The 15923-nt window shown below is 47.6% G+C and overlaps 1 protein-coding gene across 1 annotated transcript in view; it reads left to right on the plus strand.

The window, feature by feature from the left end:
* RHPN1 (rhophilin Rho GTPase binding protein 1) overlaps nt 1-13254 on the plus strand; it is a 41223-nt gene extending 27969 nt beyond the window's left edge. The window contains exons 7-13 of the mRNA XM_044684583.1: nt 4773-4929; nt 5635-5754; nt 7099-7293; nt 8691-8767; nt 9235-9381; nt 10532-10690; nt 11685-13254. Coding sequence (XP_044540518.1) covers nt 4773-4929; nt 5635-5754; nt 7099-7293; nt 8691-8767; nt 9235-9381; nt 10532-10690; nt 11685-11867 — 1038 coding nt within the window. The 3' untranslated portion in view covers nt 11868-13254. The remainder of the gene's footprint in view (nt 1-4772; nt 4930-5634; nt 5755-7098; nt 7294-8690; nt 8768-9234; nt 9382-10531; nt 10691-11684) is intronic.
* The last annotated feature ends 2669 nt before the right edge of the window (nt 13255-15923 follow it).

A 15923-nucleotide genomic window follows, 5' to 3' on the forward strand; every position in this document is an offset into this window, starting at 1 on the left:
AGACAGAGACAGAGACAGACAGAGACAGAGACAGAGACAGAGAGATAGACGGAGGAGGTATCAAGATGAACAGGATGATCAATAGCATCAGAGACTGAAGAGGGCAAGAAGGATGGGGATTGAGAAAATCCATTGGATTTGATGGTTAGTTTTGGTGGTAATTTGGCTACAATATAAAGTGGGCCAGAGAAGGCAATGTGAAAGAATGCTGAGAAAGTAGGGTGGAGCCTGATTGTGGAAGATCTGGGAGCCAGACTGAGGAATACTTTATTCTAGATGCAGTCAGGAGCTAATTTAATGTTTTTCAGCAAAGGAGAAAAATGGAGTCGGACCTGTACCTTAGGAAGAGTCTTCTGGCAGTCGGGTGGCAAATGGATTGGAGACAAGAGAGAAACTAGAGGCAAGGAAGCCAATTGAGAAGCTATATGGCATTCTGAATGAGTGATAATGAGGACCTGAACCAGAATGGGACCTTGTCTAAGTGGAAAGTAGAGAAAGAAATGAATGTAAGAGACATTGTGGAGGTAGAATTAGTTAGACTCAGCAACAATCAGAATGTGGAATTGAACAGAAGGTAAAGGAGGAAAGAGTCAAGGAGAGATTGAGAAGGTGGTGGTACCCTGGGCACAGATAAGGAATTTGGACAGAGGGCAAGTTTAATGGGAAAGATGATAACTTCTCTTTTGGGACATCCAGTAGAGATGTCTAGGAGGAAGTTGGTGATGCGGTGATTGGAGTTGAGAATAGAAATAGGATGGGATATGTAGATTTGGGAACCATTTGTGGGAAGGATAATGGAACTGATAGGAATTTATGAGATTGCCAAGGAAGAAGAATACCCAGGATGCCACTTTTTTTGCCTATGTAGGCTTAAGATGCTGAGGAGTGATGAACTAGCAAAGGAAACTGGGAAGGAGCAGTCAGGCAGGTGTGAGGATAACCAGGAGAGAATGGTGTCATGGGAACCAAGAGAGGAAAGAATGTCTAGGAATAGAAACTGTCAGATGCTAGCAATGTTAGATGCTACAGAGAGGTCAAGAAGGATGAGGACTAAAAAGAAGCCCATTGGACTTAGTAATAAACCGATTATTGGTAAGCTCAGGAGGTCCAGCTTTAGTTAAGTGGCAGGGTTGGAATCCTGATTGCAAGAGATTAAGAAGTGAGGGCCCAGAGGTAACAAATGATACACCAACAGATCCTAATATGGATAATCAAATAAACAACCCCAACACTGAGGGATAGTACAGGGATAAGAATATACTTGCTGACATAGGACTCTGGGGCTATGGAATGGTGAAATCTGTACTGAAAAACACCTAGATTTCTGTGCACCTTAGGCCAGGAGAATCTCAACCCCACCAAAACGCCATTAATGAGGGAAGAGGTATGAAGAGAAAGGCAACTGGAATAGCGATGGACCTTTCATCTGTGCCATAGATGACCAGATAAAAGAATGAGCGATGTTTAGCTTGGAGATAAGACCTCAGGGGGACATGATAATTATTTCCAAATCTTGGAAAAACCCTCATGTGGAAGGAGGAGGAGTCTGGGTCAGTTTGGGCCCAGAGAATAGACCTAGAGGCAATGAGCAGAAGTTGCAAAGAGCCAGATTTGGGCTTGAGGTCAGGTGAAACTTCCTAGCAAGTACAGCTGACCTAAGGGGGAAAGAAGTTTATTACTGTGTGCAGCTCAGAGTGGGTTCCTCTCTCTGGAAGTCTTGAAACAAAGGCTCCAAGACTGCTTGTCAGGGATATTGTAGCAAAGGGATTCCTTTCCAGGTAGGGATTGGACTAAATGGCTCTGAGGAGCCTCACAACTCTGAAAGGAGGCGATTCTATGACCTGGGTTTAAATCTTGCTGTTCTATATTACTTATTACCCATGTGATGTTGGAGAAATATGAAGGCTTGGAAATGACTTGTCCAAAGTCACACAGGAGAGAGCTGGAATTTAAACAGAGATTCTCTGACTTCAACCACTGTACTCTTCCCAATGTTCTGTACTGCCTTTGACTTCTTTTTTTTTTTTTTTTTTAGATTGAAGCATGCATTTTATTTTATTTTTTTAAACATTTATTAATATTTATTTTTTAGAAAAGTTACCATGGTTACATAATTCATGCTCTTTCCCCTTCACCCCCTGAACTCCCCCTCACATAGCCAATGCGTATTTCCACTGGTTTTAACATGTATCATTGATCAAGACCTATTTCCAAATTGTTGATAGTTGCATTGGTGTGGTAGTTTTGAATCTACATCCCCAATCATGTTCGCCTCAACCCATGTGTTCAAGCAGTTGTTTTTTCTTCTGTGTTTCCACTCCTTCAGTTCTTCCTCTGAATGTGGGTAGCGTTCTTTTCCATAAATCCCTCAGAATTGTCCTGGGTCATTGCATTGCTGCCAGTACAGAAGTCCATTACATTTGATTTTACCACAGTGTATTGGTCTCTGTGTACAATGTTCTTCTGGCTCTGCTCCTTTCGCTCTGCATCAATTCCTGGAGGTCTTTCCAGTTCACATGGGATTCCTCCAGTTTATTATTCCTTTGAGTACAATAGTATTCCATCACCAGCATATACCACAATTTGTTCAGCCATTCCCCATTTGAAGGGCATACCCTCATTTTCCAGTTTTTTGCCACCACAAAAAGCACTGCCTCTGACTTCTAAGGTTCCTTTTAGCTGTAACTATGATTTGAAGCTGACCCTATGACCAGTGTTGGTGGATGGTGGCTCCATTGACATGTTGGCCATTAATAGACATGGCACCACTATATTAAGGTAGCACAGTTCGGGTATAAAAAAGGATAAAGGAAAAAATGGTTAACCTCAGTTGTGACATAGTTTTGAATAGTGACCTGGAGCCTTAACTTCTAGACATTTCAAGGACATTTGAATGATGGGAAGAAATTGACTCCTAGGATCCCAGTAATAGCTAGTGTTTATATTGCTTTTTAAAGTGCTTTACAAATATTTCATTTTATCCTCACATCAACCTTGGGAGGTAGGCACTGTTATTATCCTCATTTTGTGGATGAGGAAATTGAGGCAAAGAGAATAAATTATGACTTGCCCAAGGTCACACAGGTAGCAAGTATTTGCATAGGTTGGATTTGAACTCCAGTCTTCCTGACTTCAGAGCCAGCACTGTCTGCTATGCCATCTAGCTGCCACTTAGCTTGGGAAAAGACAGATAGAAGGGTTGTCAGTGGAATGAACTCTTTTGGAATAGGATGAAATCATAAAAGATCCTTTCCTTTTATTCCATATACCTTATGCTTTCCAAACTTTTGCAGAAATGACGTTAGGCAAGAAGGGCCAAGAAAATACTCTATTAGGACACCTAGGTGGCTCAGTAGAAAGAGAGTCAGAAGAGAGGGGAAGTCCTGGGTTCAAGAGTGACCATAGACATGTCCTAGCTGTGTGATCCTGGGCAAGTCACATAATCTCAGTTGCCTACTCTTCCCACTCTTCTGGCTTTGAACCAATGAACCAACACACAGTATTGATTCCAGAACAAGAGGAAAGGGTTAAAAATTTAAAAATAAATTAAAAATAAAAAAAGAAGAGAAAGAAAGTGCTGTAATAGGAGGGAATTTTCACAGCCTGGTTTCAAAATCAAAACTCTCTGCCTTTGACTCCATTTCTCTCTTGTTCTGTCTTTGCCTCATCTCATCTCCATTGTATTTTTTTTAAAACCTTTATCTTCTATCTTGGAATTAATATTGTGTATTGGTTCCAAGGCAGAAGAGTGGTAAGGGCTAGGCGATGGGGGTGAAGTGACTTGCCCAGGGTCACACAGCTAGGAAGTGTCTGAGGCCAGATTTGAACCTAGGACCTCCCATCTCTAGACCTGGCTCTCCATCCATTGAGCCACTCAGCTGCCCCCATCTCCATTGTGTCTTTACCTTTATCTCTGTTCTTTCTCTTTCACCTTTTTTATGACTAGTCTTTTTGCCTCCACAGTTGAATTTTGTGATTGAGAAAGATTGTGTATGTGTTTTCTGCACATGGAAATTATTTTAGGTCTTTTTCTCATGGCAGAAAAGGCATGGGGGCTGAGAAGGAGGACTAGAGAAGGGAGCAGAGAGATGTAGATGGGTAGAAAGATAGAGAAAGAGACAGGAGATATAAATGGAGGGTGGGAGGATAGAGGAGTGGATGAAAAGAGAGTTAAGATGTTGGATACAAGGAAACAAGAAGAGATGGAGACTATGACAGGCACAGATAGGATTCAGAAGGTGAGTATGGGGTGGGAGGACATTGAAGGAAGTGTACAGTAATGGAAGATCCTGGAGGGTATGGAAGAAGAGGAAGAGGTATGAAGGGATGAAGATGACAGGAGTAAATGGAAAGGAAGAGGAAGAAAGGATGGAAGAGGGGAGAGAACAGAGAAAACAGAAAAGAAATGATGGAGCAGTGGAAAAGGGAATGAATGAATTTAGAAAGAGAGGAACCTGGAGAAGGGCTAAAAGGAGGGGATGGCAAAGTGAAGGGAGAACTTTAAAAGTCACAAACAGGAATGGAGGTGATGGGTAGATGGAAGAAGAAGACGCAGAGAGAGGACTAGAGTTGGAGATGAAGGATGCAGCAGCAGGAGTGGAATGGGGGCTGGAGAAGAAAAGAGATAGAGCCAGGGAGAGGAGGCCTAGGAAGACCAGGGCCAGAGAGTGGTCTAACTCCCACATGTAGGGGTGGGATGTGGCGGGCTCCTTTGGAGCTTTGGGTGGTCTCCTTGCTTTGATGGGCCACCCTCATGGTACCACTGCTGGCAGGTGGAGGACGTGTACTCCCTTGTGTACCAGACCATGGCTCAGCCGCCCGTCAGAGACTATGTGCCCTTCTCCTGGACCATCATGGTGAATGTCAAGGCCAAGCACTTCCGAGGCTTGTCTCACTACTATGCTGCCATTGCCCTCTGTGATGGGCCTGGTGAGTAAATGCCCAGCCTGATCTGGCCCTGGGTGGGGGGGGGGAGCCTCCCCCCAGCTTCCCTTCCTATCCCACACCCCTCTCAAGCTCCATCGCCAGCCAATTGTGCCTTCTCCCATCCAGCTCCTTTGTCCACTGCTGCCCTGATGTCGTCACACTTTATGAAGACTTGCATACGCCTCCTCTGCCCGTGTCCTCCTTCGACCTTCTCTGCTCGCTTACTGACAGCATCTCTTCCCCTTTTGGGCTCATTTCTTTTACTGTCACCGTTATCTCCTCTGCCCATTTGACTCTCTTTTAAAAAATATTGTTGCCTTTGCCCGGCTCATTTGTTGTCATTACCACCCTCTCGGCAAGCTTGCTGGCTTTGATGACGCCGTCACCTCCTGGGCAGCTTCGCTGTTGTGCAGACTCTGGAGAGAGGAGACAAGTAGAAAGTGGGGCTCTCCTAGAGAGCAGAAGTGAACCCCCTGCTCTCCTGTGTGTGTGTCGGGGAGGCCTGCTGGGAGAGCACCCCTTTCTTCCTGGGCATTGGGAATCCCAGAGTAAACTGAGCAAGGCTAGATGGTTAATCAGGGAGAGCCTCTGGAAGAGGTGACTTTCACAGACTCAGTAGAGAAGGCTAATCTTCCTGACTTGGGGAGAGTAGGGTGCCCTCCCACGTCATGGGTGTCACAGCTATCTTTCCCCGTCTTCTCTCGGCAGTTGTAGCAGATTCTGAGATTTCCAAATATGAGAAAGCCTTTATCCAATTCCATGTCACAGCACCAGAGGGCCCTTCGCTGCCTGTTCTCCTTCAGGATTCAGAAGAGCGGAGAAAACTTGGTAAAGGATCCACTGGGCTTGGAGGAGGAGGATGGGGAGGAGGAGGGGGTGCTGTGGAATCCACTGCTATGGCCCCATAATCCTTTTCAGACTTCCTTCTTCAGTGGTACATAATCAAGAGAGTCTCAGAGCTCAGTTTGCCTTTTAGAGAGAGAGAGGAAAAAAATACCACCACATCCTTTTTTTTAGCAGGAAGAATCTCAGGATGCAAGATTGACACAAGTGGGCAAATTGTAGGGACCCAGCAGGGCTTAGAATCCAGCCTGGTCCAGTCATGTGGTAGAGTGTATAAAGCTGGGAGGGGAGAGGGTCAAAGGAGCTGGATTCAAGTGCTGACTCTGACCTTTACTAGATGTGGGGCTTTAGGTAAATCTTTTAATTTTTATTTTATTAAAATATTTTTCCATGTTTCCATGATTCGTTTTCTTTCCTCCCCCCTTTCCAGAGCTGACAAGCAATTCCACTGAATTATACAAATGTTATTACTTGATATTTAGGTAAATCAGATGCGAAGTTTGGCCTAGATAATCTCTAAGGGCACTGCAGCTAGTGGCACCGTACATAGAGTGTTGGGCTTGGGCTCTGGAGGATGCAAATTCAGTTCTGGCTTCTGGCACTTTTAGTAGCTGTTTGATTCTGGGCAAGTTACTTAACCTCTGACTGCCACATTTCCTCATCTGTAAAATGGGAATAATAAAAGCACTTACCTCCCAGTATTGTTGTGAACATTGTTATAAAGCCTAGCACCACATAAATGGTAACTTTACTTATGATTATTAAATTGATCACTCATTATTATTTTATAATTATAATAATAATTATTATTATAACCTGTTAGCTCTAAATACTGCTATCCTGACACTAGTCCTCCCCATTTGCCTGACTCTCCCAGACCTGGATGTCTGGATCTTTTCTCTGGTTCCTTCTCCCAAGCCTGCTAGATCCTTCCCCTAGCTCAGCCTCCAAGACACTGAAGGTATTCCTGCCCCGTGTTTAGACGGAGCAGCAAGCCCAGGCAGTGCCTGCCCTGACTCAGTGTCCATTGAGCCACCTAGTCACCCACTATGTGCCAGCCACTGGCCAAAGTGCAAAGGGACTGTGCAGAGACACCGACTAGACTGTAAGTTCCACAAAGGCAGAAGGATGCCCTTTTCTTACATTTTCCATCTTCCCTCGTACGGAGCACGGGGCTCTGCAAACAGGAGGCGCTTGATAAATTCTGAATCACTTTAGATTTAGAACACTCGGGTTCTGTGGCTGTCCCTGTGGCCCTCTCCAGACCTCAGGGGTTCTTCCATAGCACGAGGGGAGACAGGCACCTCTAACTTCTCTGAGCCTCTCCAGCGAAGGCGCACCTGCGGAAGGCCATGATGAACCACGAGGAAGCCCTGCGTCTCCACGCGGTCTGTCGCATCCTTCGAAAGATGGACCTGCTGCAGGAGGTTGTGTCCCTGGCGCACAGACGCTCCCTGGCCAAGTACTCCGAGATCGACCACGAGGATGACTTCTTTGAGACTGCCGAAGCCCCCGAAGTCCACCGTGAGTGGGGACTCCGGGGACAGGGGCTGTGGGATCTGGGGGTATCGAGAGAGGAGAGAATTCTACCTCAATGGAAGGAAGTAGGGGGACGCACTGACCCCCTGAACCTCCCCAGCATCATGGTTCTTAGGGCGTAGATATTTCCCTCTTATTGCAGATAAGGAAATTGACTTGTAAATAATTCATCATGGGGGCAGCTAGTGAATGGAGAGCCAGGCCTGGAGGTGGAAGGTCCTGGGTTCAAATCTGGCATCAGAACCTTCCTAGCTATGTAACCCTGGATAAGTCACTTATCCCCCATTGCCCAGCCCTTATTGCTCTTCTTCTGTGAAACTGATACTTAATTCTAAGACAAAAGGTAAAGATTTTTTTTTAATCATATTGCTCCTCCTTTACAGAGAGGCAGGAAGGTAATTTGAAATTGAGAACTTGGATTCTACTTCTTGTCTTGGTAGCTCTTTGCTCTGTAACTGTGAGCAAATTCTCTAGGCCTCCGTCAAAGGAGGTTAGCCTCTGATGACGGGGAAAGGCCTTTACGGTGATGACAAAGATGCTTCTTTGTCACATCTCTGTGTGCCCAATCTGCGGGGCTCAGGGGATGAACAGAGCTTTCAGCATTTGGACGAGGACGGTTCCACGCAGGGAGCCAAAGCCCAGAGAGCCTCATTCCAGGCTTGGGCTCTTTCTGTTCCCCCCTCATGCCTTCTATTGACATGAAAGCAGAGAACTGCAGTGTGTCGATGGCATGTGCTCTGTAAGCTCATTTACAACAGAGAATGTGAGATGTTGTGATTTTTAGAACGCAGAATCAAAGCAGGCCATAGAATGTAGAATGTCAGATCCTGGAGAGACCTTGGAGATGCAAACCCTTTATGGGGAAACTGAGCCGCCCACCCCCACCCCCAAAGAACAAAGATTTTAGTTAGCCTGTGACTTCTCATTTAATTGGGGTATGTACCCAACCAGGGACTGCCTCTTTTCTTTCTTTGTTAAAGTTGGGGATAGGACACTTTCTCCCCATTTGGCATGTGGCCTTTAATTGCACCGGAATAAGTCAGTGTTGACCCAGGGTCCAAAAGAAACCAGGTTGTAGAGATACACTGAAAGTAGGTGATAGACTAAAGAAGAGTCTCTTTTCTTGCTTTCTCTGGGGTGACGTTTTTAAGTCTGTGTGTTTCTTGGGGGAGAGACTAATAGTTAGGCGACAGATGGTGAGAAGAATCTTGGGGGCTAGGCAAGAAGGGAGTGTTTAATCTGGAAAGCTTCCCGTGGGAGTAAAAATGTGTGTTTCCCTTTATTTTGGGAGTCACCTAATGGGAGAATGATGGATTAGGCCATTGCTGGCTTTTCTCTTTGGTCCTGGATCTGTCCAATTTTTTATTTTTTTCTCTATTTAGCCAAGACCCACCAGAAGCCAGAGATAAAGACACCCAATTTCTCCCAGGTGAAGGTGACAGACATCTTCCACCGCTTGGTGAGTCCTCAAGGCCCTCCCTGTGACCAACTGGGGAACCCAACTCCATTCCTTCCTTGGTCCTAATAGCTAACATTTACACCGTATGCCAGGCTGTGTGCTAAATGCTTTGCAAATAGGATCTTACAATAATCCTCCGAGGGAGATACCATTATCTCCATTTTATAGATGAGGCAAGGAGGGCAGGCAGAAATGGAATGATTTGCTCAGGGGCACACAGCCATTGAGAGGAGGTCTTCCTGACCCCAGCCTCAGCACTCCAGACACTGAACCACCCGGGTGCCCCTTTTCGCAGTCCAGACGGAAGTCCGGGACTGGGGGCAGTAAGTGGCCATTGAACCTCAGACCTCTGCGTCTAAGCCTCTCGCTGTTCCTGGGTAATAGGCTGCAGCCGCTGTGGATTTGAACCCCACAAGGCCTTGGTGTGGTGACAGGGGAGCAAGGCTTAGGCTTCTGTCTCCCCACAGGGGCCCCTGTCTGTGTTCTCTGCCAAGAGCCAGTGGCGGCTGAAGGGACCCACCCGCCTGACTCGGGGCGAGGGCGGCTTCGGATTCACTCTCAGGGGAGATTCTCCCGTTCTCATTGCAGCTGTGATTCCTGGGGGCCGGGCCGAGGTGAGTGAACCCCGAATCCCTGGGGATCTGACCCTGTCCTCAAGGAGCCCCCCCCCCCAGGGTAAAGAGGGAGGAGGGCCAGGAAGCCTCAGAAGGGGAGCCTTCGCTCTGCTCAGAGACACCCCTGGGGATGATGGGGGAGACAGGCTTCTGCCCTGCCTTCTGGGCCTTGGCGGGAACGTAGATGCCGGCAGTAACCTGTCCAGCTCAGCGTCCCTTTGTCCGTGGAGACTCCGGAATATGCTGAGGAAGGCTCCGGGAGGAGGCCGATTTGGAACCAGGTCTGGCAGAAGGAAAGGGGTGTAGGGAGGCCTCAGACCTCAGGCCCCGCCGTGGGAAGGTGCTCGGGTCACTTGTGTCTATCTCACGATGCTCCTGCCGGGCTCCTCAGCCTGGAGCCTAAATTCTTACCTGTGTTCTGACTCTGGTCCGGAGGAGGAGAGCATATCATAAAGTCATGGAGTTAGTCCAGGAGCAGCTTTTAGAGGTCTAACCCTCTCATTTTACAGAGGAGAAGACTGAGGCTCATAGAGATAATGTGACTGGCTGCTGGTCACACAGGTGGCACAAGGCTTCAGTAGGACTGGAACCCAGGGCCAAGCGTCCTTTCCAGGATACCAGCCATATTTATTAGCTGCGTGACCACGGACCGGTCACTTCCCCGGCTCCTCAGGATGTGTCCTCATTTGTAAAATGAAGATCAAAATTCTCATCCATCCCTACCTTTATAGGAAAAAGTGTTTTTAAACTCTAAAGCACCCTAGACATAAGCGTTCATCCTTTTACAAATTGGGAAACTGAGGCCTAGAGGGACTTTACTGAAGGTTGACATAGCCGGCCAGCGACAGAGCTGAACCAAGAGCTCAGGGCTTTTGACTCCCAGGCCAGGGCCTTTTCTGCCGGCACCAGGCCTCGGAAGGGGTGAGGAGATGGCCAGAGTCCCTTGTCTCGTCAGCAAAGCCAGGGCCGAGCTCCAGGTTTGAATCTTCTGTTCTCCCGAGGCTGCCGCTTTGTCTCAGTTTGTCAGAGAGACGATGCTGCCGGTTTGTGGCGAGCTCGTCCCCAGTGGTCTGAGCTGGCCCCAGGGGAAGCCCACCCCAGCTCGGGGGGTGCCCTCTCCTGGGCTCACCCTCTCCCCCGCTCTCTGCAGGCAGCTGGACTGAAGGAGGGGGATTACATCGTGTCCGTGAATGGGGAGCCCTGCAAGTGGGGGAAGCACTCGGAGGTGGTGGCCCTGCTCACCGGTGTGGGAGAGGAAGGGGTGGACATCCAGGTGGTCACGCCCCTGCGAGAGGAGTCTCTTGGCCTGGTAACCCTGAACCTCAGGAGGGGGTGGGGGCTTGGGGGAGAAGGCCAGCAGCCGCTGAGCTCTCCCCTGTGGGAGGTTTTCTAGAGGAAGAGGAGGAAGTATCGCTGGCAATACTTTATAGGAATTAGGGCTTAGAGATCACTACATCCAGCCCCCTGGCCCTGGAGGAAGGGGTACTTTGGGAGCATTCTTTCTTTAATAACAGAATCACCGAGCCTCAAATCAACTTGGCCTTACTCACTCCATGCCCCACAAGTGGGATATCCAAGCTTTGCTTGGACACCTGTTTTGGGAGGGAAATCACAATGTCCCAAGTTCTAGTTTGGGATAGCTCTAGTTAGCAGGAAGTTTTAAAATTAAATCAAGCCAAAATCTGTCTCTATGGTTTTCAGCTCCTAGCTTTGACTTCTTAAACTGAACAGAATCTTGAAAGAAAAAAAAACAGCCCATTAACTTTTCGGTTTGTCATTTGACATTTTCTAATGGTACTCTGGGTCATTTTATTTTGGTTTAAAGATTATCTGTTGTTTTTAGATTATCTGTTACATATGGGTACCATCTTCTGTATGAGATTAAAAAATAGCTTACATATATTATAAATAAATACACCTAAATATAAAATATAATACAAAATATATAACGTGTAAGCATATATTATATATAATACATAAATTTAAAAAAAATTAAAAATATATAAAATTTTTAAATTTACTTAAATAAATAAAAGCCCACTTTTAGATATAATCTTGGTCAAGTCTTTGTCTCTGCCTGTAAAGATTCCAGGGGTGATCTTAGGGACTGTCATTAGAATAAACCTTCAGTCCTGGGGAGTATATTCTAATTATATCCTTTGGGATGCTGAGAACTGAAGTCCTGGGGAGCATATTCTAATTATACAGGATGCTAGGTGGGAAAGGATGGGTAGAGGAGAGGAAGATGAAGAGGAGGGTATATAGGAACAACTGTCTCACTCTCATTCTCTGTCTATGATCAGGTGGACAAGAAGGCGACCACCTTGTCCTCCGCTGGACTCTTGCGCAGTGACAAGGAAAATGGCGGCCAGGCCACACTGCCCGGGCCCCTCCTCGGCTGGAACAAGAAGGCTAAGCGGGGCCAGGGCCCTCGGCGGCTCCAACCTTTCTCCTCGTCCGCAGACAACACGTCGACTTCGCACTGAGGCACCTGCTCTGGGACATCTTCCTTGGCCCTCCCTAAAGGGCCGGTGAACAGAGCCCGGAAGCGGCCCCTGCCCCGGCTTGGGGACGTCTAGAAGGCAGCTGCTTCTGGCTGGTTGTGGGAACGGGGCCCGAGGCTTCCCTGCGGGCTCGGGCAGCCCCTGCAGGACGGACGTCGGGGCTGCTGGCGGACGGCCCGGCATCTTTCCCGACCCCGACGGCTCTCCCAGCCAGAGGGGCTGGGGCCGGAAGGAGGTCCCTGGATCTCCTCTAAACCTGGTAAACTTCCGAGCACTACAGAAACGAGCCCTGAGCTTACTATTCTCCCGACAGCCAGCACTTGCCCTGAGAGCCGGCAGCCCGGATGCCCACCCTGGCCCTGCCGCTTGCTGCTTGTGTTCTCTTCTCCGCTCGGGCCTCAGTTTCCTTACGTGTTATAGAACTGGAAGGGGCGGCTCCCTCTACTTCTGTGGCATGTTAAAATTAGCAAAGCACTTTCCTGACAAAGTTGTCCTGGGAGGGTTGCTGAGAGAGAAGTCCCTTCCTCAGGGTCATACAGCAGCAGCAGAAATGAGACTGAGACGTCGGTCTTCAGAAAGACCAAGGCCTGCTCCTGCCTTGAGCCCCGAGCTCTGGGACGAGACAGGCCGTCGACGGGGGCGTGGGATTGTGCCCCAAGACTGCCGTATTCGTCAGGAAGAAGAATACTCTTCCTCCCCCTTCTCCCTCCCCCTCTCCATCCTGCCTTCCTTCCTCTCCTCTTCCCAGAGGTGCAGATTCTGACCAGGATACGAGAGGGCCTCTGCGATGGGCCTTGGCAGGTCCCGCGTGGGGCCCTCGTCCTTCTGGGTTTTCATCAAAGGCCCAAAGTATAGGAGGGGCCTTAGTGAACCTGGAGCCCCGTTCTGTCATTTCCCAGGAGAGGAGACGAGTCCTGAACAGGGGATTAACTTGCCCAGGTGACCCCCGAGGGTTAGAGGCTGACGTAGAGCTAGGCTCAGGCCTCCTGGCTCCAGCCTACAGGACGAATAGAGTGCGGTGCCCAGTAACCGTCTGCTGCCGGGATGTGAGGGGCCAGTGACTGGCCTGGCCCTGGGCTCTCAGTTTCCTCCTCTGTTAAAAGAGGTTAGACTTGTTCATCTCTAAGGGCCCAAGGAGCTCTTCAGGGGTAGAACCTTCTCCCCTCCATACACACACTGCCCCCAAGAAGCCTTCCATGATCACCCCAGCTGAAGTGGTCTCCTTCCTCCGATTTCAAAGATCTCAGCTTGCTCTGCATGACACCGTCATGGATTCCTACTGATTTCTGTAGCAGCAGCGTCCTCTTAGATGGAACTCCTGGAAGGCGGAGATGTGGGCCGTAGGCACTTAATAAATGTTTGAGTCGAATGGCGTTTGTGTAGCTGTGGGGTGCTGCTTCTCAGACTTACCAGGAGGGGCCTGGGAAGGCTGAGAAAGGGAGAATTTGGGGACAAATGGTGGCAGAGGGAGGCTGGGACTCGTTTTAGAGGTCGGAGCACCCTTTTTCTCCCAGCCTGTCTAGACTTCTCAAAGCACTTAAAAAAAAACCCAAACCAAACAAACTTGACCTTCTGGCTTAGAATCAATACTGTGTATGGGTTCCAAGGCAGAAAAGCAGTAAGGGCTAGGCAATGGGGGTGAAGTGACTTTCCCAGGGTCAAAAAACTAGAAAGTGTCTGAGACCACATTTGAACCTAGGATCTCCTGTTTCTAGACCTGGCTCTCCATCCTCTGAGCCACTTGGCTGCCCCTTAACCGTTTTTAAGTTTTCTTTTTCCTTTTATTTCTATTTTTATTTTATTTATTAATTTAGAATATTTTCCCCATAGTTACATGAATCATGTTCTTTTCCTTCCCCTCCCATCCCCCTCCCATAGCCAACAAACAATTCCACTGGGTTTTACATATGTCATTGTTCTAACTATTAATATTTACATTAGGGTGATCGCTTAGAGCAGGGGTCGGCAACCTTTTTGGCTGTGAGAGCCGTAAACGCCACATTTTTAAAATGTAATTTCATGAGAGCCGTACAGTGCTCACAGTGCGCTCCTGTAACAGCGCCTGAAAAAAAATTGACTTTATGGCTCCTCCAGAAAGAGCCATTCGTTGCCGACCCCTGTATTAGCACAATGTCTTATGCACCCAAGACTTTGCTTTTCTTTTGAAGCCCTTAACTTTTATCTCAGAATCAATCCTGTGTATTGGTTCCAAGGTGGAAAAGCAGTAAGGGTAGGCCATTAAGTTAAGTTAAGTGACTTGCCCAGGGTCTTTGCATTAAGAGTAGGGAGAAATTTGAAGCAGGGACATCAGCCAGGAGAATACTGCCATGGTCCAGGGGAGAGGTGACGACAGCCTGAACCAGAATAGCAGCAAGCTGGCTGGGAAGAAACTCACTTTACAGTTGAGGAAACTGAGGCCCAGAGAAGTTAATTAGTTCAAGTGCCAATAACAAAAGTAGGTCTTCTGATTCCAAAATTATACATCTATATTATATATAAATATATATATATATAATATATATATGTATATATATATATATATATGTATATATATTCTGTATTGAACAAGACCCTGGGCAAGTCACTTAACTTAATGGCCTACCCTTACTCCTTTTTTTTTTTCCCACCTTGGAACCAATACACAGGATTGATTCTGAGATAAAAGTTAAGGGCTTCAAAAGAAAAGCAAAGCTCCAGTATACCACTTCCCTGGGGAGGAATTACATGGCTAGGAAATGTCTGAGGTCAGATTTGAACCCAGCTTCTCTGGGCCTGGTTCTCTATCCACCAAGCCATCCAACTGCCTGTCTTTACATCCCCAGCACTTAGCAGAATGCCCCAAACACAATAAAATTGTTTTGTGATTGATTGACTGACTGACTGGATTAAAAGATTTCCAACGTTCCTTCTGGTTATCCATCCAAAGACCTTTTCAGCTCTCACATTCTATGTCCTGTGGCAAAGTGAGGGACTAATCCGAAGGGGGAGTGATGCTGAATTTTAAGTTGGGGGTCCCAGCATGCAAACCCTCCCCCACTGCTCTCCAAATCTGCAGTATGAAGGGAGAGATGGGTCAGGGAGGGGCACGTGGAGCTTAAGAAGTCATCCCTATTGCAGGGTGGGGCAGAAGATGGAGAACCAAGGACCACATCCTTGGGAGGGGAGGACCACAGGTGGGGCAGAGGTGTTGGGGATCGGTGGAGGAGGGTTTGGAGGAGAGGGATGCTCTGGTCAATTGTGATCAGGATCTGAGGACTTGGAGGCAACTCCTGCTGTGGCCACCAGAGGCCAGCAGTTGCACGTCCAAGTAGCAGGAGATAGGATGGGCTGGAGGAGAGAGTGGGAGGCTGGACTGTGGGGAGTGGGAACAGGAGGACCCAAGGTTATAGGGTCTCTAGCAATCTGTCTTTTTGGACCCCCACCCTCATCCTTGTCCCTATTTCTCTCTGTGTCTCAGGCATTTTTTCCTTGGCTCTTTGTCCATTTCTCTCTTTCTCCTCTCATTTTGTCTCTCATTCTATATCTGTCCCTCCTATTTTTCACAGGATCTCTCTCTTTTCCTCTGCTTCTCTTAGTCCTTTCTATTCTCTTTCTAATTCCTTTCCCCCTTCTCAGTCCCTCTGTGTTCCTTTCTACTTCTCTTTGTCTTTCCCAATTTCCCTTTCTTTAGATCTCTCTGTCTTTCCAGATCTCTCTTCATCTCTGCCTCTCTGTCATTCTGTCATTCTGTCTCCTTCCCCCTTAGTCTTCTTGTTTCTCTAGGTCTCTTGTTCTTTTTGTGTCTCTCTTCCAGATCTCTCTTTAGGCCTTGATATTTCATCTTCCCATCTCTCTCTAAATTTCTCTCCTCTCCATGCCCTTCTTTCTATATCTTTCTTAGTCTCTTTTTCTTTGGGTTTTTTATCTGCTTCTCATAAGGTCACAAGATTTGGAGGAGGAATCTTAGAGACCCTCATCCCTTTATTTTGTCATTAAAAAAACAACCTTAACCTTCTGTCTTAGAATCAATACTGAGTATTGGTTCCAAGGCAGAAGAGT

The sequence above is a fragment of the Gracilinanus agilis genome, chromosome 1, assembly GCF_016433145.1.
Source record: "Gracilinanus agilis isolate LMUSP501 chromosome 1, AgileGrace, whole genome shotgun sequence".
In the NCBI taxonomy this organism is placed as follows: Eukaryota; Metazoa; Chordata; class Mammalia; order Didelphimorphia; family Didelphidae; genus Gracilinanus; species Gracilinanus agilis.